At 45.8% G+C, this 24262-nt stretch overlaps 1 protein-coding gene across 3 annotated transcripts in view; it reads left to right on the forward strand.

The window, feature by feature from the left end:
• Window positions 1–24262, forward strand: part of LOC146797818 (SPARC-related modular calcium-binding protein 1-like) — a 485550-nt gene that overhangs the window by 179412 nt on the left and 281876 nt on the right. For all 3 annotated transcript variants that reach the window (XM_085627669.1, XM_085627670.1, XM_085627673.1), the window contains exon 2: window positions 17614–17800. In XM_085627669.1, coding sequence (XP_085483795.1) covers window positions 17614–17800 — 187 coding nt within the window. The remainder of the gene's footprint in view (window positions 1–17613; window positions 17801–24262) is intronic.

Here is a 24262-nt window from a genome sequence, read left to right on the forward strand (position 1 = left end):
GCTCATTTTACGGCACTAAAAGGGGTTCCCTCTGCAAAACAATTAGCTGGTCATTTCTGTACACAAATAGGGAAGGTTCATGGAATTCCAAATATCATAATTTCAGACCGGGTTTCACAGTTGTAGTCCCATTTTTGGAAGGCCTTTGTGGAAGGGTTGGGAGTAGAAGCCAACTATTCCACCAGCTACCACCCCGAAACAGATGGACAGACAGAAAGGGTGACCCAAGAATTAGAACAGTACCTAAGGTTGTTTCTTTTGAAACAAGATGGTTATTAGCCAGATTACTTATAGGCAGCAGAGTTTGCGCATAACAATGCTAAAAATGTCTCTACGGGTTACTCCCCATTTTATATAAACTATTGCCGACACCCAAATGCCACGGTTAGACAAACTGAAATCTCAGTCCCAGCAGTAAAAGATTTAGTGTCCCACTTAAGACAAGTTCACCAAACTGCTTCACAAAATCTAGAACAAGCCAAAAGGAAATATAAAACTTATGCAGACAAAAGGAGAAGAGAGGGCCCTCCCCTGGATAAAGGAGATAGTGTTTGGCTAAGCACGAAGAACCTTAGATTGAAAGGCAACAGAAAATTACAACCCAGATTTATAGGGCCATATCAGATTGAGAAAAAGATAAATCAAGTTACCTATCGGTTTAAACTACCTACAACACTGAAAATCCATCCAGTTTTTCATGTTTCTTTGTTAAAGAAAGCATCACCTGAGCTACGAAAAAACTCACCCCCAAAACCTATCCAAATAGAGTCAGGAGTTGAATTTGAAGTAAAAGAAATTCTAGATTCAAAGAGAGTTAGAGGAAAATTGTACTATTTAATAGATTGGAAAGGTTATGGTCTAGAGGAACGATCTTGGTAACTTGAGTCAGACGTTCATGCTCCAAGATTGGTCAAATCTTTTCATCAAAGATTCCCTATGAAACCAAGGTTGAGAGAACCTCCTTTGTTGGGGGGTACTGTCAGCCCTCCTGATCGCATGGCTCAGGCGATCTGTGCGTTGCTAAAGAAAGGCCATTACTGGAAGAAGAAGAATTGGCCAGGAACTAACAAATGGAGAATACTAAATCATGGCAGAGACTCTAAGATGGCCGCCGGTTTCCAACCTATGTCTGCGGTCTAGTCTTTTTCCCCACAGGTGCGGAGAGGCTTGATGAAACGCTTGCGCTATACCAAATGCGCACTTCACCAAGGATTTCTCTAGAGTGCATACCTGTTCGTGAAGCTCCGTGGCATTTTCAAGTAGTTTAGCGATTCTTCGTCGGGCTTCTTCCGGGAATTTCGTTCCGCTATCCTCGTCGGGGATAGAATCTAGTGAGGCTCTTCGGAGGTGTTTCCCTCCGCAGTCGGAAGAAGTAGTGGGCGTTTCTGAGGCACTCTCTCCGTCGTCAGCTGAAGTAAGTGGGCGTTCTGTGAGGCGTTTCTGGACTTCGCTCCGCCTGCGGCATCTTCGCTTCAGGAAAAAGACAATACACAGACTTCAAAAATCGACGGAGGGAGAACAGAAGATAAGAAAGAAAAGCTAAGTGACTTAATAATTTACAGACTGTTTAATATGGTTTTGGGATAAAACGTTATAGCTTGTATATAGTTTAAATGAAAATACATCAGTAATACTCACCTGCAAGAGATAAACAGGTCATTGCGAACTCTGAAAAAGACTGAAAGGAAGAATAACTAGTTATCTCTTAAGGACAACTGTACAGACATCTCATAGACTTCTACTTAGATTAATATAAGAGAAAGACCACAGACTTAAGAAAGTTAAGTCTTCTAGTGGCAGTAACCAATAGCGAGAAAAGAGGAAAGAATCCTACACAAGGAAAGAAGAAAGACATAGAAGAGAAGCACAGCTCTTGGAATATAGGAATTTCAGGTTTTCTCAGAAATACAGTCTGCTGGACGGACAGAAGTACAAGAGAAGCTGAGAGAATAAATTCCAGGACCAGTCTCTTCTTATTTTTTTGTTATTTTATCCACTCCCCCTTGGGGGTCTTCTGGAGTCTAGATTATATTTGGACTCCGGAGTAATCCTGAGAGGGAGTTGGGAATTAGCATCTCTGTTCCTGTGCAAGTTTATGGTAAGAGCTCTGTGTTAGTCTTAACAAGTTGCTAGCTTGTGTAGCTCATCACACATGTACGATATGCAACTTATTTTACCGGCTACTGGAGCAGGGATCCTGGCGCAGACGGGCTTGCCTTTGGCGCGCCTTTGGCGCGTCCGCTGCGTGTGCGCTCTGGCTTTGATTTAAATGGGTTGTGCAGCGGGAAGAACTAGCCCGCTCACCAGCCAGAAGCCAAGGTAACAGGAGGTGAGGAAAACGTGAGATGCCCTGTGGTCACCCTTCGTTCAATAGGCACGTGCCGTGACCGACCAGGGTGCGGGCGGGAATTAGGTGAGTTTAAAAACACAAAATACAGATTGTTTAAGAACACAAATTTAAAAAGGTTTGTCGCAGTTTAAAATGCAGCAAACGCTATCAGCGGTATCCCTTCTGCATCTGACTCCGCGTCCGCTCTGGCAACGATTTAAATGGGCTGTGCAGCGGGAACAACTAGCCCGCTCACCAGCCGGAAGCCAAGGTAACAAGAAGTGAGGAAAACGTGAGAAGCCCTGTGGTCACCCTCTGTTCAACTGGCACCTGCCGCGACGGACGGGGTGCGGGCGGGAATTAGGTAAGTTTAAAAACACAAAATACAGATTGTTTAAGAACCCAAGTTTTAAAACGTAAGTCGAAGTTTAAAATGTAGCAAACGCTATCAGCGGTATCCCTACAGCATCTGACTCTGGCGTAAATGAGCTTGCCCCTCCTAAACTCCGTGTGCCAAATGGAGGCAGAGCATCCGCCCCCTGGTTCATGGAGGCTCTTAGGAAGAGCAGGAGCCTTTGCAAACATTTAGAGAGAATCTGGAGGAAGGATTTTAATTCCATGGATAAGCAAACGTATAAGGCGTCATTAAAAGCATATTATGCCAAAGTTCGCCTGGAAAAAAAGAACTTTCTAAACGCAAAAGTTGAGAAGGCAGGCAACAAAATGAAATAACTTTTTTAAATTGTTAAAGATTTTACGGCCCCCTGTGCAATAAAGAATCCTTTTATTCCAACAGAGGAATGGACAGAGAGTATAGCACAATATTTCTTTACGAAAATTTCCTCAATACAAGCTTCTTTCGGAGCTGTATCTTCAGGCTCCTTGGTCAACTCGGATAAGACCCTATTTTTGCCACCTAAGGCTGAGAAATGTCTGCTGCAATTTCCTACGATTGCTTTAGACCATTCTCTAAAAATCCTACGCTCTCTTAAATCAGGTTCTCCTGCTATCTCTGTCCTGCGAAGGTCCTTGCGTCTATTGCCGAGGTGATAAACCCGTCTGATAATAAGGTTCTGAACCTATCACTAATTGAAGGAACGGTGTCTGATAGCTGGAAACATGGGAAAATTCTCCCACTTTAAAAAAAAACATCTGCTGACCCCTCGATAGCAAGCAATTACAGACCTATCTTGCTGCTCCCGGTTTTCTCCAAGGCTCTGGAGAAATTTGTGAATCAGGTCGTGGGGGAGTTTGTTGAATCCAGTGGTATCTTACATCCGAGCCAATCTGGGTTCCGCGCAAATTTTAGCACTGAAACAGCTCTCCTTGAGATATCTGAATCGATTAAGTCCACATTGGACAAAGGTGGGAAGGCAGTCCTGATACTGCTCGACCTGTCTGCGGCTTTCGATACCGTACCGCATGACCTTCTTCTTGATCGCCTATGTGGATGCGGTATCGGCGGCACTGTCCTGCAGTGGTTCAGGTCCTATTTAGAAAACCGTCAGCAAACAGTCTGGTCCCCCCCTTTTGCGGCACCTATTCTATCTATGAATGTCGGTGTCCCTCAGGGATCCATTTTGAGCCCGACCCTGTTCAATGTGTTTATGGCCCCTTTGGCATTACTGGTTGAACCTTTCGGCGCTAAGATTGTCTCTTACGCCGATAATACACAACTATTGTTTACCTGCAGTAAGGGCGAAGTTCTTGATGGGAAAATGATAAATCTTTGCCTATCCGCAGTATTTGGATGGTTTAATCAGAACCAACTTCTCTGCAACTCTGAAAAATCTGAAATTATTTTCTTTGGCTGTAACCCTGGGGATGAATGGCAAGAATGGTGGCCATCCAATATGTCTCCTCCCACTACCTTCGCCACCACGGTCAAAAATGTAGGGGTCAAACTGGATAAAGATATGTCCATGAAATCCCAGGTCCAGTCGGTGGTTGGCACTTGTTTTGGCCTCCTGAGGATGATGCGCAACTTTCTTCCATTACTCTCAGCTTCCCACAGGAAGATAGTTGTGCAAGTCTTGATACTGTCACGTCTTGATTATGTTAACGTCCTCTATCTTGGCCTGCCAGACTATCTGATTAACCGCCTTCAGGTGGTTCAGAATGCTGCAGCTAGAGCCATACTTATGGTCGATTTTAGGACCCATATGACCCCACATCTTAGATCTTTACACTGGCTCCCAGTACGCAATAGGGTGATCTTTAAGGCCCTGGTATTGGCTTTCAAGGCATTCCACAATATTGGGGCTCCGTATTGGAGAAACAGATGTCAGCTCTATGTTCCATCTCGTAATTTACGGTCCTCAACCTCATGTTTGTCACGGATCCCAAGGTTCTCTCGCTCCCGTCTGGGTGGTCGCTCCTTCCAGGTGGTGGCCTCCGGGCTTTGGAACAATTTACCGCTTGAGCTGCGTCGGGAGGAGGATCTTTCGTGTTTCCGTCACAAGCTTAAAACTTGGCTGTTTGCATGATCGGCGGCTTTGAGACGCCACAGATGTGTTTCTGTCACTGGTCCTTCTTGTCGCTAGCGCTGGGACACTCCTGGGAGTAGCCGTGCGCTCTACAAATACCCAGTAACATTAACATTAACATTAAATGGGCTGTGCAGCGGGAACAACTAGCCCACTCACCAGCCGGAAGCCAAGGTAACAGAAAGTGAGGAAAACGTGAGCAGCCCTGTGGTCACCCTCCGTTCAATCGGGACTTGCCGCGACGGACGGGGTGCCGGCGGGAATTAGGTAAGTTTAAAAACACAAAATACAGATTGTTTAAGAACACAAGTGTTAAAAAGTTAGTCGCAGTTTAAAATGTAGCAAACGCTATCAGCGGTATCCCTACCGCATCAAAATGCCATTGTGAATAGTAAACAATTGTAAACTTACACCAAAATTTAAGTTACCCATTTGTGAATCAGGCCCAGTATGTCTGATTGTTCAAAGACACTATGACTGATTTGTGCATCCATCAGTGGTAATTTCCTATTGATGGCACAGTATGAGTTATACAACAACTGATTAACAACAAAAATATATTCCTTCTTGAAACGAGATGTGCTCCTTGATAATGAACATCACAAATCAATATGCCAGTTCTTTCAAAATGCACGTGCTTCACTGGAAGTCAAATGTTAACAAAATCTAAATGCTGAGATTTAAATGTAATTTGTGGTAAGCAGCTGTTCAATTCTTAATAGCATTTAACTTTAAACTGTTTCAAATGCAGAAAGAAAAAGAAACCTCACTTCCTTATCCATTCTCATGGTAACCTTTTGCAGGTTACCTCTCACCTCAAGTTCGGGTCCACTGGAAGCAGGCAGGTGTTGGGCGGGGCGGCACTTTGATCGGCCTCTTTGTTATGTTGAAACTTTACTTTGAGGTGACAGTCGGTGTAGGGCTGTGGAGGCTGACATTTTGCCCCCCTCGTCTCCCACCTTTGTCTCCTGTGTCCCCCACACTCCAAAATCTGGGGAGGATAAATCCCCGCGTCCCCCACACTCCCTACACCCATACTGGACGCATTTGTTACACCCAACAGCCCCTTGAGTCTGAATACATAGTTAGAACAAAAATTTGTGCCACTATAGTGCAATGTCAATGGTTTGTCAGATTTTGATTCTGATATTAAAATCCCGGACACAAATTAGCTGGTCTGTAGGTATGTAGCAGCAAAAATGGTTATTGTCAAATTGACTTTGGGAAGACTGAGTCAGCCTTGCAGGGATTCGAACATCTAACTCACTGATCACAGCAACATTCGCTCAACCCCCTGAGCTAAGGGGTGGTGCATGCTTTTTGCCCTGAGTTTCACTCTTTTCAGGTCAGCAGGTGCATGCATGGCTGCACAAAAGTGGCAGGAGAGGATGCACACATTGCTTTCTCAAATATGCTTGAGAATGCACCATTTGCTCCCACTTTTTTCAAAATTTGCTCATGGGATTTCCCGAATCCCCCCCATATAATGGACAGGCTAGCTCGCTCTGCTTGTCCGCCACCAAGCACTTATCCCAAACTTTTACGCCCTACCACTTTCAAATGTCACCAGCCGCCCCTGATACTGGTACAATGACTAACTGCAGTGAAGTTGTGAGCCCACGCTTTAGCAGCTTGAGAGGGCGTAGCCACTGAACCTGATGGCCTGCTTTGTAATCTGGGCCCGCTAAAGGTCTTCTCTGTGTCCCTGTCCTTACTGGCCGAAGCTTGCACCGGAAGGGTGGGGGGGGGGGGGGAGGTGGTTTTTGAGTAGTGGGGGCCCTTTTTGTTACTGGGGAGGCACTTTTGCAGCTGCTGCAATATCAGCCCCCTGTAACAAAAGCAGCAGCAGTGCTTCTCACTGCCACTTTCTTTGGGTGCCCCTCCCCCTTCAGTAAACTCTGCCTACTTGGGCCCCAGAACCAGATTGATGACAGAGTTGGAGATTGTTGTTGACGGTGGCACCTACGGCCTCACAAACGAAAACCCCTGATGTATCTGTTGACGCGCTGCATTGTATCTGAAGTCAGAGGCTTCACCCTGAACTTTAACGGGGACAAGCAATGAGTTTTATACTAAAAGAGTGTCTGTTGGCTTACTTCCTGCCTGAAAAGAATGTTTATTATGATAGATCCATTTTTACTCCACTATTCAAAGGACTGGTGAGGCTATTGACTCTATTGTGACATGCCTAAATGAGTGTCAAGTCAAGTCAAAAAATACTTTTATTGATTTTTTTAAAATCATAAACGGATGCCTAAATGAGTGTGTTGAGCACTGTGACTTTAATAACAACTCCATTGAGAAAGCCATCAGATCACAAGTCATTGCTGGTTGCACGTCTGTGGCATTCTCTCAGAAGCTGCACAAATCTCCCATCATATAACCACCGCTTATTTCAACATTTCCACAGGTGACAGTGTCATCATTGGATTTTCTCACATTAAAAAGGATCACACGTCGTAAATTCCACATTCTTCCGTCCTTCAATTTGGCTGGACTACCGAAAACTTTGCTAACTTTCAAGGGTTCTGACTAATGTGATGCCCCCTTCTCCACAAAACCTGGCTTCCTTCCTCGTACATACTGTCCCACTCTCAGTATGGGTAAACTTATGAACAGTCTGTCTACATGTGGTTTATTCTTGAAACATTTCTACCTTCCTTCTCATTCCCTGATCGACAGGTTTATCAGACTCCACCTCATTTTGACCTTTTCAAGCACCATGGAACCAACTTGGAAGATGTTTTCCTCCCTCTCACCAACTCGAAAAACATCCTGCCCGTCACGGAATGAGGAGTAATTCTGTAGGACAATAACATATCCTGAAGTGATCTCTTTCATGACAACCCAGATTTCTTTTTTTATTTTTTATTATTTTGTATTTTGTAATAATTTCAGCGAGGGAGCGTTACAGACAGAAGAAAAAAAAATAGCAAACATACATACAATTATACAGATACAGATACACCAGGCACTCTTACTGTACCCAATTTCTTATTGGTTCCCATAGCGAAGCCCCCAGTTTTTTCTTTGACATGCCTTTCAATTTATACAATGCTGATTCTATGTTATAAATTGATATTATCTTAGCCCTCCAATTAGCGAAAGACGGAGGCTCCGGATCGAGCCACTGTGACGTTATATATGACCTCAGAACTGACATACAAATAAACTTGAGGCCCCTATAAGGTGTCACTCGCCTACCCAAATCTATATCAAATTGTATACCAAACAAAACCAAAGTTGCTGTTATACAGATCGGAATTCCTAAAGATTGCAACATAAAACACTGAATATCCAACAATAATGACTGAAGTGCCGGGCATGAGAAGAACATATGTATTGAATCTGCCGCATAAAACCCACATCTTGAGCATTTATCCCCCCTCCCCACTTTCCATTTTGCAATCTTCGCAGGCGTGTAATATAGATTAAACATAGCCATATATGCCTGACTCTTAAGACTACCAGAAAGTAAAATGGAATCAGCAATTTGCATTGCCAACTGTAAATCCATATTAGTTAACAATAACTTCTTCTCCCATATCGCTTCCTGTCTAGCCATATCATCAGGTTGGATCAACATAAATTCCATATATATTTGCCCTATTTTAGAGTTTCCTTTCATTAAGTCCAAAATTCGTATCTGTCGGAGCTGGCATCTGCCCCCCGAGACTGCAGCCTGAAGGAAACTTCTCAACTGCAAATATTTAAAAAAGTCAGCATTTCCAACCCTAAATCTTCCTTGTAATACTGAGAATGGCGCAATCTCTCCCTGCTCCACCAATTCTCCAATTGATTTTATACCATTCTGTGCCCACCTCCGCATAATCGAGTCCTGAAATATAGCAGGCAATATGGGAGTAGCATCCAATGGAGTATAGCATATAATGCTAGAGATATGAAATTGCTTACACAGCCTCCTCCAGACTGAATGTGCTGCCTGGACAATTTTAAACCTAGTCTTCTTATAGTAGCTTGGCTCCAAAATTTTTAACAATAGCCCTTGAGCCGAATCCCCAAGACACCATTCGTATATTGACGGTGAGAAAGCAGGATCCAAAACCGCCATCTTGCCACAGACCAATACCCCCATAAATTGAAGTAACGTAGCACAATAATATAAATAAAAATTTGGAAAAGCCAATCCTCCCCGTTCCCTTGACAGATAGAGCCATTTAATTGCTCTTCTAGATCGTTGATAACCCCACATAAATCGGGAACACATTCGTTCTATTTTACTGAAGATAGATTTAGAAAAGAGAATTGGGACAGCTCGAAACAAATATAAGAACTTCGGGAAAACCGACATTTTCAGTACATTGCCCCTTCCATATAAAGACAAATGCAACCGATTTATTCGTTCCAGGGTTTTGTTAGCAGCTAAAAGCATTGGTTCCACATTGATCTTTGGAATATTTTGAACTTGAGGTGAGATAATTATGCCTAAATATGTTGCCTCTGTGACTACCTCCAGCCCGGGCGATAAACCAAATTCTGTATGTAACACTTGTGTTTTCCCTAAATTTAATTTGTAGCCAGACACTTCCCCCAAACTTTTTAGTGATCGCCTCGATTCTCTGCAGCGCCTTAACCATATCTGTCGACACGACTGCCAAGTCGTCAGCATATGCTAAAACTTTAACTGAGTATGAGTGCGCCATTGCCGGTCTGATTTCCATATCGGCCTCCAATCTGGAGATAAGCGGATAAATAAATAGGGCAAAAAGAAGAGGCGAGCAGGGACACCCCTGCCGGGTGCCTCTATTTATCAGAACCTCTGCGACTCTTCTCCCGACAACCGAACTATTGCACCCGGGTTGATATACATTGACTGTATAGCCTGTATAAACCTATTAGGAAATGAGTGCCACCTCATTACTGCCCATAAATACTCCCAGGAGACCCTGTCGAACGCCTTTTCGGCATCCAACAGAGCCACCCCTACCGGAATAGTCATTGCCTGGGCCCAATCAAATATAGAAATGACTCGTCTCACATGGTCCGTAGTCCCCCTCCCAACTATAAACCCGTGTTGCTGTGGTGACACTAGTGGGGTGATAACTGACCCCAATCTCCCTGCCAAGCATTTCGAATAAATTTTATTATCAGATTTCAAAGCTAGTTGGATAGTTCCTTTTATAACTCTATTAAAGCGTTCTGCTTGACCATTTACATGTTTAATTCCATAATTTTTTTAGACACTTGCATCTTCTCTGACGTGAATTGCATCCCGTTATCAGATACCAGAACTTCCAAAGACTATCCCTTGAAAAGACATCCTCAAGAAATTCAATTACCACATCAGTTGCAACCTTGCTCACCATGCTTACCTACAGCCATTTTGAATAATAATCAATAAGTATTATGGCATATGTCTCACTGGCAGACAAAGTCAACAAAGGCCCCATAAAGTCTTTGGCATAGTTCTACACAAAGCACAAATATAAATTTGTTAGCCCTAGAAAATACATTAGTTGCTACTTGTTTTTGGACTCTAGTGCGCTTACAATCGCTTCCACATGGCTTACTTTAGGACAAATTCCATTGTTGGATATTACATGGCCTAAATATTCAACTTGTTGTTCCCCCAAAAAACACTTCTCTCTCTTAGACCAGTCTCCATAAGTGCTGACAATACCAGTTCCAGATTCTAATCATGATCATGTTGATCCCTACCAAAAATCAGAATATCGTCTTTAAAAACTTGTGCACCCTTTACACCCAAATTCTAGACATTTCTCGCTGAAAAACGGCAGAAGCACTTGCAAGGCCAAATGGCATTCTTTTATATTGAAACATTGCTTCTAGTGTTATAAGTGCTGTGCAATGTTTAGAGTCTTCCACCAGCTTAATTTGGTGATAAGTTCTCGAAAGATCAATTGTGGAAAAATAGTAGCATCACCAATCGATGACATCAACTCCTGTAAATTAGTCAGTGGGAATGTATCTATCAAAATATCCTCGTTTAAACATGTCAAGTTTACACAGAGTCTTACTTCACTGTTGGCCTTCAATGATATCACAATCGGTGAAAGCCAATCTGAACTTTCAACGGGTTCTGTTATCTCTTATTTACTTAGATCTTGTAGCATCTTTTTTAACTTTTCTCTATAGTTCAAAGGTACCTTCCTCAATTTCTGTCTAATTGGTACGACATTATCACCCAACACAATTTTGTGCTTGAACCCTTTACGTTTGCCCAAGCCATCATAAAAACATCAGTATATTTGATCTTTAAATCCCAATATCCTTCATCCTTCACACTCATTGTCTGTAGTTCATCATATACAGAATACACTGTGGAGTTAGTGCTGGGATCTATTCTTATCCCCAGCTCCATTATGTGGGGCCAACCCAAAATCATAGCACCTTTGGTAGCCACATAAACCTTACCACGACACCGTTTAGCACAAAATTCTATGTTAGCCCATATCCAGCCTTGCATGGGAATTCTATGACACAAATAACTACCCGGGCTAGCATCAGATTCATACAATTGTCTACCAGGCCATAGTTTGTCAAACATACTCCTATTTACGGACATGAATCCACCATTGTTTCGATTTCCATCTGGGCTTATAGTGCAAGGATGCGAATTGCGCAAGACTGTTTGGTCGGCCCAAGAGGGCCATCCAAGCAGTCATTGCACACTTAGGGCCCAATTCCAATTTCGTCCAGAAGGGCTCCGAATCGGATTTGGTTGTACCTACACCGATCCGGAGCCCTTGTTTCCAACCGGCTCGTTCCCAATTCCTAACGACCAAGTACGATGCCTAGAACCCCTTTGTGCTGACCGAATCGGTTCCGGAAGGCATTGGAAGAGATAGAGCCCTCCGGAGCTGAATCGTCCAGCTCTCAATCAATCAATCAACCAACCAATCAATCAGGGAATTATTAAGGGTGCTTCTCACCCGTGAGGTTCTCAAGGCGCTAGGGGAGCCGCTACGGTCAGTCAAAGAGCCAGGTCTTGAGGGTCTTTCTGAAGATGTGCAGGGTGGGGGCGCATCTGATGTTGATTGGTAGCTCGTTCTAGGCCTTGGCCAAGATGTAGGAGAAGGTTCTTCCACCTGTTCTTGCTTTGCGGATACACGGGGATTCAGTGAGGTTGAGGTCGGCGGATTAGACGTTCCTCTTGGGTACATGGAAGGAAATTCTACTGTTGAGATATTGCGGTCCGGTGTTGTGGAGGCATTTGTAGGAAAGGTGAGTGTCTTGAAAGTTACTCTCTTCTCCACGGGTAGCCAGTGGAGGTTGCGCAGGTGTTGTGTGATGTGTTCGTATCGAGGAATGCTGAGAACAAGTCTGGCTGCAGTGTTCTGTATGGTCTGGAGTTTGCGGAGCAGAGACTTGTTGATCCCGGTGTATAGGGCGTTTCCGTAGTCCAGTCTGCTGGTTATGACTGCGTGGGTGACAGTCTTCCTTGACTTGGGGGGATCCATTTAAAGGTCTTGGAGAGGATGCAGAGACTGTTGAATCAGGTGGAGGCGACGGTGTTGACCTGTCGGGCCATAGACAGGGAGGCGTTGAGTACGATGGCAAGGTTTTGGGCTTGTTCCGTAGGGGTGGGGGGATTGCAGAGGGCAGTCGGCCACGAGGTGTTGTTCCAAGCAGAGGGGGAGGGTCCGAGGACGAGGACCTCTGTCTTCTCTGAGTTGAGCTTCAGGCAGCTGCTTCACATCCAGGCTGCGACGTCTTTCTTTGGGTACTGCCGGTGAGGAAGGAGCGAATCCAGTCTAGGGAGGTTCCTTGTATGCCAGCGTTGTGGAGTCTGGTGGTGAGTGTGTGGTGGGAGATAGTGTTGAACGCTGCAGAGAGGTCGAGTAGGATCAGGGCTGCGGTATGTCCTTGGTTAAGGAAGGTGCAGATGTCGTCTGTGGCTGCGAGTAGAGCGTTCTCGGTGCTGTGGTTGCTGCGGAATCCGGATTGGGAGGGGTCGAGGATAGAGTTGTCTTCGATTAATTTTGTTAATTGTGCGTTGACAGCCTTCTCTGTGACTATGGCCGTGAAGGGGAGGAGGGAGATGGGCTGGTAGTTCTTGAGGTCCGTAGGGTCTGCTGAGGGTTTCTTGAGTAGGGGTCTAACCTTTCCAATCATTGGGAAAGATGCCTGTTTTTAAGGTGGAATTGATTGTACATCGCATTTCCGGAGTGATGGCGGCGGCTCTGTAATATGTGCGGGGGGGAAACAACCTTTACAACGCAACTTTTACAACGCACTACCATTACAATGAAACTGTTACAACGCAAATGCATTGACAACGCATGCCATTACAATGCAAGTCTTTACATCGACTTGCACTAGATGGCGGGCTAACATTAAAAATAGTGTAGTTTACTATCCAAACACCTTCCCTACTGTTACGTGGACTGGAGTTAGAATAGTAAATTACACTTTTTTAATGTTAGCACGCCATCTAGTGCAAGTCGATGTAAAGACTTGCGTTGTAAAGACTTGCGTTGTCACTGCATTTGCGTTGTAAAAATTTCGTTGTAACAGCATGCGTTGTAAAAGCATGCGTTGTAACATCATACATCCGTGCGGGGGCAGGAGTCCATGGGGGCTCCTGAGTGGATGCCTTTCATGGTCGATGAGGTGTCTTCGGTGGTGACTGGGGTCCAGTAGGAGACGGTGGGCTGGCCGGCATTGCTGGTGGGGGGACTGGTTTCAGGGTTAGGTGTCTGGTCGTTAAAATTGTCATAGAGGCCCTTGGTTTTCAGGTGAAAGTAGGAGCCGAGTTTGTTGCAGAGGTCATGTGAAGGTGGTGATGTCCGTGGATTCGCTGGGGGGGTTGGTGAATTCCTGAATGATGCTGAAGAGTTCTTTGGAGTTGCTGGAGTTGGCGAGGATCTTGTTCTGGATGAAGGTCCTTTTGGTGGATCTTATGCGCTGGAGGTGTTCTGTCAGGGCATTCTTGTAGGCGGTGTGATCTTCTGAGGTTTTGCTGTTTCTCCAGTTCTTCTCGAGGCATCTGCATGTGCGCCTGGATTCTTGGCGGTCTGCAGTGAACCAGGCCGTCTTCCTGGGGCGCTGTTTGTCAGGGTTACGTAGGGGTGCAAGCTCGTCCGCGCAGTTGGTGATCCATTTCTTTTGCTGCAATGTTGGCGTCCGTAGTGGTGGTGGGGGCATCACGGTTGAGAACGGAGTAGAGTTGTTCCTCGGTGATGATTCTGCTCCAGTTTCTTCATGGAGGGCGGGGTGCAGGTTTGGGCGGCATGGATTTGTTGATGAGGGAGTGTACGCAGTGGTGGTCTGTCCATAGTGGTTGCAAGGTGTGGCTGAAATGGATGTTGTTCCAACCTGCGAAGATGGGGTCGAGGATGTCTCCTGCCTTGTGGGTGGGGCGGTGACAAGCTGTTTCAGTCCGATGTTGGCGAGGTTGTCTAGGAGGGTGGTGGAGTTGGAGTCGCTGTGGTTGTTGAGTTGGAAGTTCAAGTCTCCGATGAGCATGTAGTCCATGGAGGCGATTGCGTGGGGGGTGGTCACCGTGGGGGTGCGGAGGGTGGTGAAGGTCTGGGGCAGCAGCGGCGGGAAAGGGCAGCGGAAAATGGGCACAACAGCGATGAGGTCAGCGATGGTTGTGGTGAACGAAGCGCGTGGACCTGGGGGTCTGTTTGAGAGGGTGCCACACAGCACGGTTCTAGGGCTGGTCCGGATCTGGAAGTGAAGGTGTTCTGTGGTGGCAGAGGGGTCGCTCGTGGTGGAGGTGGAGAGTTGGAGGGAGCTCTTGTGTACAATGGCGATTCCTCCTCCTGGACGGTTGGGGCGGTCCTTCCTTTGGATCTTGTATCCATCGGGGATGGCGGTGGCAATCTTGGGGGTGGAGGAGGCTTCGGTCCAGATTTCTGTGAAGAGGGTCGATGTCTGGCAAGAGACTGTTGAGGTGGTCCCAGATCTCTACGGTCTGTTTGTGCAGGGTGCGCATGTTGAGGAGGATGCACTTCAGGGCTTCGGTGGTGTTGGCGTCCGACGAGGGGGTGGTCACCGTGGGGGTGCGGAGGGTGGTGAAGGTCTGGTGTCAGCAACGGCAGGAGAACTGGCCGTGGGTGGTGTTCGGCGTGGCCAGCTGGTAGTTGTTGTTCCTTCCGGGGTTGAGTGCAAGGAGGTTAGCTCTGTTGTAGCGGTGGGAGGTGGGAGATCCGTGCTCCCTAGAGCTGGACATGGTCGGGTCACGGACAGGCGCAGACGGGCTTGCCTTTGGAGCACCAGAGGTGCGACCGCCCAGCGGCTGCCATTATAAAGGGAAGGGGGGAAGGGCCACAAGGGCAGCAGCGGCGGAAAAGGGCAGTGGAAACGGGCACAACAGCGGTACGATGCGGTACCAGGCTAAATACAACAAATACCAGGCTAATCCAACAAAATACAACAAAAGCAACAAAAACAAAACAAAACAAAATGAGGAGGACAGAGAGGCAATTTACAGGCACAAATTGCAGGCACAATTTAGAGACAGTAAAGACAGGAAAACAGGCACATCACAGGAGGGCCTCGAACACCTACCACCACAGGTGGATGGGGTCAGCGGCAGGCAGCACAACAGTGGAACTGCTGGGAGAGAAGGCAGGTCTCTGACCAAGAGGTCAGATGTCTTGCTCTATAGAGTAGGTTTTACAAGCGAGCAAGTACACTGAACTTTTCAGACAGCCTTTACGAATCGTTTTGCCTGGATCAAAAAGGCTGCCAGAATCGATCTTTGGGGGCACGTAATAGGCCCCCCCTTCACCTGGGGCCCTCCGAATCGTACCCGTGGGGGTACCCATGGGTCTCCCCTTTCAGACCATGCACAGTGTGGCACAGGGTGCACGATGATCCCCAACCACCCCTTTCGTCAATGGGAGCCTGTGTACACGTTCGGCACACAGGCTCCCATTGAAGTCAATGGGAGTCCGACTGAATCGTATCCGAATGCATTCAAATGCATCGTACTTGTTCGGTAGGACTCCCGTGACACGAGTCGTACGGAAAGCATTCCGGACACGAGTCGTTCGGTTTGCTTTCCGAACGAGATCGGAATCGGGCCCTTAGGAGGGTGCTACCACTCCACTCCTCCCCTGTCCTGCCCCCTCGCGCAAAGTTTCAGAAGTGGACGAAAATAAAATGATAATAACACAAGTTATTATCATTTTATTTTCCCATTATTTCACTGCTAAAAAGCAGTGGAGCGATGCTCCTCAACCTTAGCGGAGGAACCACCGCTGCTTTCTATTCTTTTATTCAACGAGTAATGGAAAATGAACGGAAAGAGGCGCATACACACTAATTCCCTAGAAATCTGACAAAAATATACCTGAACCTGAATTTTGCTAATAAATACCTGGTGGCAGTTAAAGTGGATTAAGTGATGTTGGGTTTAGTCTCAAAAGGAATACATTTTTCTGCGGATGCTGCTCTATCAGATCCAATTGGCAAGATGGTGGATGTAGCAGTGAAGCATACCATACATAAGCTGCTTCAAACCTTGCCATTAGAGAGCAACCTATTTTTCTAATGGGATCCAGTCCCTCATAAAGGATTTTTAAGGCCTAGGTGAGTTTATGGACAAAGGAGCAGACATCACACTAAATCTTGAATTAATGGAGGTGCAAGTGAAACTGAATACGGGTGTTTCTTCTCAATAATTGAATGGTACGGCTTCAACAGAGGGATCTTCCATTCAAGTAAGACATCAACTGTGGTTAAGATCCTGAAAAGCAGAAACTTCCCAAAAAGCTATCCTAATGAAAATTCCCTTTGCGGGAACAAAACTGTTCGGTACCCCACTGGAAGAAATGTAAAAAAGTCTGCAGAGGATAGAAATCTCATAGCACCAGCCAGAATTCACAGGGCAGATTTTTCGAAAATGACAGTGGTGGTGACTGCTTGGGTTAATGGCCTTGTCAATAACTGCTTCACTCCTCTCCACATGTGCTCTTTGATCAATCATTTGTTGTCTATTAGGTACCGAGTTCGCAGGAATACGAGCTGGGGGTTCTAGACAAGAAGCAGGTGCGGGAGTCCTTGAGCTGGTGGTTGACAGTGAACAATCTATCCAAGGGCCTTCCCTTCCATGTAATTTTGTTCAAAGAGGGTGATAGCGGATGCCAGCAAACTAGGGTAGAGTGCCACTCACAGCACATGGTCTTTATAGGGGAAGTGGACAAGCAGTCATCCAGCCTGTTTGTCCAATTTCAGGGAATCTAAATTTAAAATAAAACAGGATAAGGAATTGGTTGACTTTCTGTTTTAGGTAACTAGGAGTAAGACAAAGCTGGCCGTCTTTGAGGGATGGGAAGCTAGCATGTTAGGTTTTTTTTGCTTGAAAATTTCTGGCCACAGGAGCTATCACTCATTTAGTAATGACTGTGGAGTAGAAGTCTTGGACTCGGAGTAATGAAGATTACCCATAAGTAATCAGGGCAGTCACACACATTGATGAGTGTCCATTGTTTAACTCGGTCACTTAGACTCCACCAAACACTGGATTTTACACTGTCAGCAAAACTATCACAGCCACATATGTTGAGAAAGTCTCACCTTTGTCTCCTTAGCACACATAGTTGTTTACATTGTATCTCTGCCCCTATAACCTTTATGCCTACACAAACATTCAGCTCTCACACTCACCCTGGAAATGCAAACGCATTCACTTTCAAGCTCTTATTGCCATATAAGCTCACTTACTCACCTGTATCTTCTCTCTCATACACTCACTCTTACTTGCATGAATTCACACATGAACTGTATCTTACTCTATCATGAATGTTGTCTTTTTATTGCACATTCTGCTCTACCCTGAGTAATTTGTCATTCTGTTTCCAGTTCATCATCTCGGAGAGTGACAGAGGTGTGCTGTGCACCATTGACTGCATTCGTGAACGCCAGAAGCCCATTTGTGGCACCGACGGCAAACTGTACAAGTCCTTTTGTGCCTTCCAAAGAGCCAAGTGCCAGGACCTGCTTCTAGAGGCTGTACCTCGCGCCCACTGCGTCAGCACCGAAGCGAACAGTAGGTTGGCATTACTGACTTTTGTGACTATTTCATGTCTTTTCATGCCGCTACAGTGACACTTGGCACCAACTACAAACTCTGTATCTCCTTTGTAGTCACTTCTGTAGCCGGTAGTATCTCAATCAGTGATTCTGAGAATGTGTCCCTCCATTTATTCTGTGTGGCTCTTTCTTAGCTGCAGGTGACCCTTTAGCCAAGTAACGCTCTACATGATTGTGGTCCTCATTACCAGTTGCATGTGATCTTAGAAGGTCCGGATAATGGGAGTGTAGCCGCCCCATTGGAATTATGATATGAATTATTACCCAGGGGGTAATTTACATTGATGGAGCAGGTGCAGTGGCACCGACTTAAGGGAGACCACCTGCTGAACCCTGATTCTTGCTGTTTGCAGCCAGGAAGGCCATTTCCTTTCTTGCACTAGGGACCATGAGACATTGACTAGGCTTCTGGTAACACTGTCAAAGCGGTGGCTCAATTTCTCTATGAGATCACGGCCGCTCAAAGCAGCCATAATTTTCAGGCCAAAATGCTTCCAAGAATGAGGAATTACTGCGGAATTTAATGGAGTAAATCTGTACCAGCTGCTAGCAGTAATATCAGGGTTGGAATTACCAATCCCATTATTGAGCCATTTGTGTTATGCTGTGTTATGTTATAAGCACTTACAGAATGCAAACAACTCACTTCATGAGAGTTATTCCGGTACTGTAGCCAAAACTAACAAGCATTTGCAATGCAATAGGTCTCGCATTTGTGAGAGTTTAAGCTATTGGCATTGTAAATAACAATGCATTTTATTTATGTTTTAAAAATCAACAAGTAAATAAAAGGCATTGTCATTTACAATGCCAATAGCTGAAACTCTAGTAAATGCGAGACCTATTGCATTGAAAATGCTTGTTAAAGCTCGCCAGGACTTTGGCGGAGAAAGTAACATGTTCTGTAAAGCCCGATATGTCACTTCCTGTCCCCATTTCACTGCCTCTGACAAGTTTTGCCAACCCTAATAACCTTGTGCAAATATCTGTGGAGGCTTGTCTGCGTTTTTCAAGATTCTCTCAAAGCACTAAAAATATAGCACACCGAAAAACTTTAAAGATGGCATTTTTGTTTAAACGGCCGTGCTCTGAGGCAGTTAAATATCGGCTCTGGACGTGGGCCACCATGCCTCACTCACTGTCTGCAGAGATTCTACCGGGTGCAAAGAGAGACAGCTTGCGTTTGAGAGTGGAAAGAAAGCCCCGCGGTTTCGGAGAGCGAAGAAACCTGCCACCATTTGGAACGATTACAGCAGAAGACGCCAAAAAAGAGAGTCGTTACAGAATATCTATAGCAAATGTCTGAAAATAGCAACTCCCTCCTACTGATTAAGGGAAAAGAGCTTAAATGTTAACAGCAGTGTAAAAATAGTGCGTCCCTGAATGTGCACATTTTAATTTTAGAGGAAATAAGGGGGCGGCTGCCCTTCTGTTACCTGTTAGCCCCAAGCATCTATTGTTACTGTACCTGTTCATATCCCCATGCTTCTCTGTTGTTGCCTGTAAGCAACCCCATGCCTCTGGGTTACCTGTGATTAGCCCCACAGCTCTCTGTTTTAAACTGTTTACCTCATCGTATTGCCTCTCAATAGCCCCATTCTCTCTGTTGTTACCTGTGATGAGCCCCATGCCTCTCTGATCTTACCTGTCAGAAGCATCATTGTTTGTGTTGTTACCTGTGAATATCGAACATGATGTTCAAGGGGACTTTATGCAAGAAGAACAAACAGCTATTGTGGTTAATGACTGGAAAGCAGAACAGAAGGATATGTAACAAACACGGACATGGGCAACAGAAACAGGGGAAATACAATCTAATAATGATAATAAAAAGCAGAAGCTGACAGACTCAGGAACTGTTTGTTCACTACAAAAAATATTCTCTGAAGATAGAGAGGACCAACAACAACCATCAGTATTAAGCTCTTCACCTTCCTACTCAATTAAAAAAAAAATAAGATGAATGGCAGAGTACATGAATCTACATTAAATGGGGCAACAGAAAACAAGCAACAAGGAATAGAAGTATCAAACAAGCAGAAAAGACGGAAAATGAAAAAACACAGTGCAGAATTACTAAAAAGTGACCAAAACATATAAGATTTGATTCGAGCATTGACCTAAAAATAGATAATGAAGTCACTTACCGTATTAATACCGAGACGGTTATTGCTGAGGAACATTCAGCCTCTTCCTCTGTTACCCATAGTGAAGTATATAGGGGGTTAAATCCTAAGCCTCCTGAATGTAAATCTATTGTCCTTTCCCAGCCGGAAAGGGAGCCTAGACGTACCAGAACTAATTACTGAACCAGTTAATATAGCCTTAGAAAGTAGTATCCAGGCTCTTTACTCCCCAATTGTTGAAATTTCAGACCTGTCTCAAAATGATACTAGTCCCTTATATAGAGGGAGACTTCTCAGCCTCTTGCCCATATATCCACAACTTCAATGTCTTTCCTGTCCTGAGTTCAAATAAGTCACTTTTCCATCAAAACAGGATTTGTCTACCGCATGAGTTGAATTTTGGTCGTACCTAACACCAGAAATTAAGGGGCATGACATCCTTCGTGAGAATGACTGCGATGTGCATAATATCGCTCATCCAAGAATTGTTTCCAATGGCGCAAATGACATGAGGAAAATGGAATGGAGACCATTCTGTAAATTCTATAGAAGGTAAATAAAAATAAGTAATCCTAACTCTGTTATTATTCAAGTCAACACAAATGGAAGGCATGTTAGCAATCGAGAGCAACAACTATGTATAACTTGGTCTTGGATAGCCAGGACAATTAATGGAAATAAATTAAGTAAAGCATGCAAGTTACTTTTATCGCAAAACTTTGTCTATATTTATTGGAATTTAGCTGGCTTTGTGCAGATAAAATAGCATTGTTGACAACACTGAATCCTGCAATTATTTGCCTACAAGAGACTTAGGTGCCGATTCTGATCCGTTAAAAATATTCCCCGTACGAATCGTATCCGGATTTTTTGACGTACGAATCGTACAAGTCCCGTACAAACTGGCAAGTACGATTCGTATGTGAAAAAGTACGTACGAATCGCATTGGGAAAATTCCCCGACACGTCCTCGGGTCGGGAACAGTGTCCGACACGTCCCCAGACAGTTTTACGTACGAATCGGAAAACTGACGTCAGAGCGCGCAAGTACGATCCGTCCCGTCCGTCCGAATGTACATTCGTATGGGAAAAACACCGTACGGAGCGAACATCAATAGCAACCATGGAGACGTCCAAACATGTGCCCGCATACGCGCCGAACACCCCCAGCCCCTCCCCGTATGTACGTGCCGGACTCCCATCCCCCCGCGGATGGACGCGCCGGACCCCCAACCCCCCGCGGATGGAAGCGCCGGACATCCACCCCACCCGTGTATGTACGGTGCGTACCCCCACCCCACCCGTGTATGTACGGAGCGTACCCCCACCCCAGCCGTGTATGTACAGTGCGTACCCCCACCCCACCCGTGTATGTACGGAGCGTACCCCCACCCCCGTATGTACGGTGCGTACCCCCACCCGTGTATGTTAGGTGCGTACCCCCACCCCACCTGTGTATGTACGGTGCGTACTCCCACCCCACCATGCATGTACGGTGCGTACCCCCACCCCACCCGTGTATGGGGTGGGGTGGGGTGTTTTAATTCATAGGAACCTTTGTTCCTCGCCTTATTTTACTGTTGGGCAGAGTGTTTGTGGGGACTAACGTTTGGGGCATTTGTAGTTACTTGCGTTGGGTTGCCATGACGCCTCCTTGCACTCGCTCTTAATTCGCGAGTGGAGCAGGAGGGTCTCTTCCGCCTTTGGCCACACCCCCCTGACACGACCGGCCGCTATTTGAGCGACCGGATGCAAGCGCGCAGCGGTCTACTGAGATCTTGTTACCGCTACCGCTGAGCCAAACGCTTCATGCCCGCATATCTGCACACTAAAATTTTAATTCATAGGAACCTTTGTTCCTCGCCTTATTTTACTGTTGGGCAGAGTGTTTGTGGGGACTAACGTTTGGGGCATTTGTAGTTACTTGCGTTGGTTTGCCATGACGCCTCCTTGCACTCGCTCTTAATTCACGAGTGGAGCAGGAGGGTCTCTTCCGCCTTTGGCCACGCCCCCCTGACCCGACCGGCCGCTATTTGAGCGGCCGGATGCAAGCGCGCAGTGGGCACGCCGATGGCGCGCCAGAGACGCGCCAGAGGCAAGCCCGTCTGCGCCCGTCCGCGCCCCGGAGCGCCCAGTGGCTAGTTATAATGTCCTTGATGGGCTGGATAGGAGTTCACGTCGTGAATATTCTGCCAGTGATTTGTACCAGCTACGGGGTAAGGTATGCGCTTGTACACCCCTTAATATGTTAATTAGATTCCCGGTTAAGTGCACAGGTTGCGATTTTACCTTTAGTTGCTTTAGAGGCAAGACTCAACCTGAATCCTCTGCTCAAAAAGCCTCACCTGTGTTAGTAAGTTTCATTTTTAAATTTTGGAGTATTAATTGTAGGTCCCTCCCTAAGAATAAGAACATATATTTGATCTTTTAAGCACTGCACACCCGGATGCATTATTTCTCACAGAAACTTGGCTCCATTCTAGCTCCGGTTCGGATGTGGCCAGTGCTCTTCCGCCTGGCTATGTAATAGTGAGAAGAGACCGAAGTTCTGGGAAAGGTGGTGGGATCGCAATCATATTTAAAGACACCTATACATGCCGGTTAGAGGCTCTGCAACTCCCTGACTGTGAAGCCGGGTTGTTTAAATTAGCACTTTCACCTCACCTGACTCTATCGGGTATTCTTCTTTATTGTCCCCCAGATAAACCTACCCATTGGCTCTCCTCATTCTCAGAGCGGATAGCTCCTTATGTTTTGAAGGCTGCAAATTTCATCATCGTAGGAGATCTTAATCTTCATTTAGAAGATGCTCATAACAACTTGAGCAAAATGTTTCTTGCTGACTGTGAGGCAATCAATCTAGTTTTATGTAATCAAGGACCTACCCATCAGGCTGGACACCTACTTGACCCTATTCTATCTAACATTTTGCTTGATTGTAGTATCCCGCCCCTTCCCCTTGTCTGGTCGGATCACTTTGCCATTCAATTCAGCTTAACCTCAGATAGTGTTGCCCCACCAGTTCTGCCCCTTAACGCTGCTAGGTATAGAGCATGGTCTAAACTGAACTTGGATAAGTTCAATGCTGAGCTGATATCTACATGCCCTGATACCTCTCTTCCTTGTCCTCTCTGAACTTGGAGGTGTCACAGTGGTTGTCATCTACTATCGATCATCATCTTCCTTTATGCACTAGGCGTCCACTTGTGCACATGCCCCCAGCCCCTTTGTTTACGCAGGACCTTAAAATAATGAAGTCTAAGTGTAAACACCTGGAAAGGCGTTGGAGGAAAACTTATTCATCGGATAGTAAATTAACTTATAGGTTAGCTTTAAAGCACTATCACCTGGCCTGCAGGAAAACGAAAGGGATTTTTATTTCTGACTCTATCTCTAAGGCCAGTAATCGTCCTAAGGCTCTTTTCTCCATGATAAAGAAGCTGGCAGGGGCCGATACCTCCCCGGCCCCTCCGGCATTTGGGGAATCCCAGTGTAATGAGATCGCTGACTTTTTTACCACCAAAGTCGAAACTATCCATAATTCCCTGGCAGCTGGCTTGCCGTTGCCCAGGGGTGAGCCTTCTCATATTATTCGTGGTGAGTGTTATCCCCACAAGGAAGTGATCTCTGACTGGCCTCTGTTGGATCGAGAGTCCTTCCGCCATTGCCTCTCTAAGGTGAAATCTGGCTCCCCTCTAGATCCTATGCCTATTGCCATTCTTAGCCAGCTCTCATCCGCTCCCCTCTTGGTTGTCCAAGAATTGCTTAATGCCTCTCTTCGGGAATCTACAGTTCCCGTAGAATGGAAGAGGGCTATGGTGATCCCTCTTCTGAAAAAACCTGGGGCTGATCCTAAAACCTTCGCTAATTTCCGTCCTATCTCTTTGCTACCCATGTTCTCAAAAATTCTTGAGAAACATGTAAACACTCATCTGACTGCCCATGTGGAGGCAGTGGGCTATCTCCATTCTTCTCAGTCAGGCTTCCGCACTCATTTCTCCACGGAAACTGCCCTACTGGGGGTTACAGAGACTCTACGTGCTCGTTTGGATCAAGGCGAAACCACGGCGCTGATCCTGCTTGATTTAAGTGCCGCATTTGATACGGTGTCCCATTCTATTCTTCTCACCGCACTAAAAAATGCATGGTTAGCCTTGTTTCTGTGTCAGCGCTCGTTTCAGGTTTGTTCATCTAGTTGCTCCTCCTCTATTCGTGCATCTGCTTATGGGGTTCCCCAGGGGTCCACGCTAAGCCCTATGCTTTTTAACATCTACGTGCGACCCCTGGCCTCG

The sequence above is a fragment of the Triturus cristatus genome, chromosome 9 (assembly GCF_964204655.1).
Source record: "Triturus cristatus chromosome 9, aTriCri1.1, whole genome shotgun sequence".
Lineage (NCBI taxonomy): Eukaryota > Metazoa > Chordata > Amphibia > Caudata > Salamandridae > Triturus > Triturus cristatus.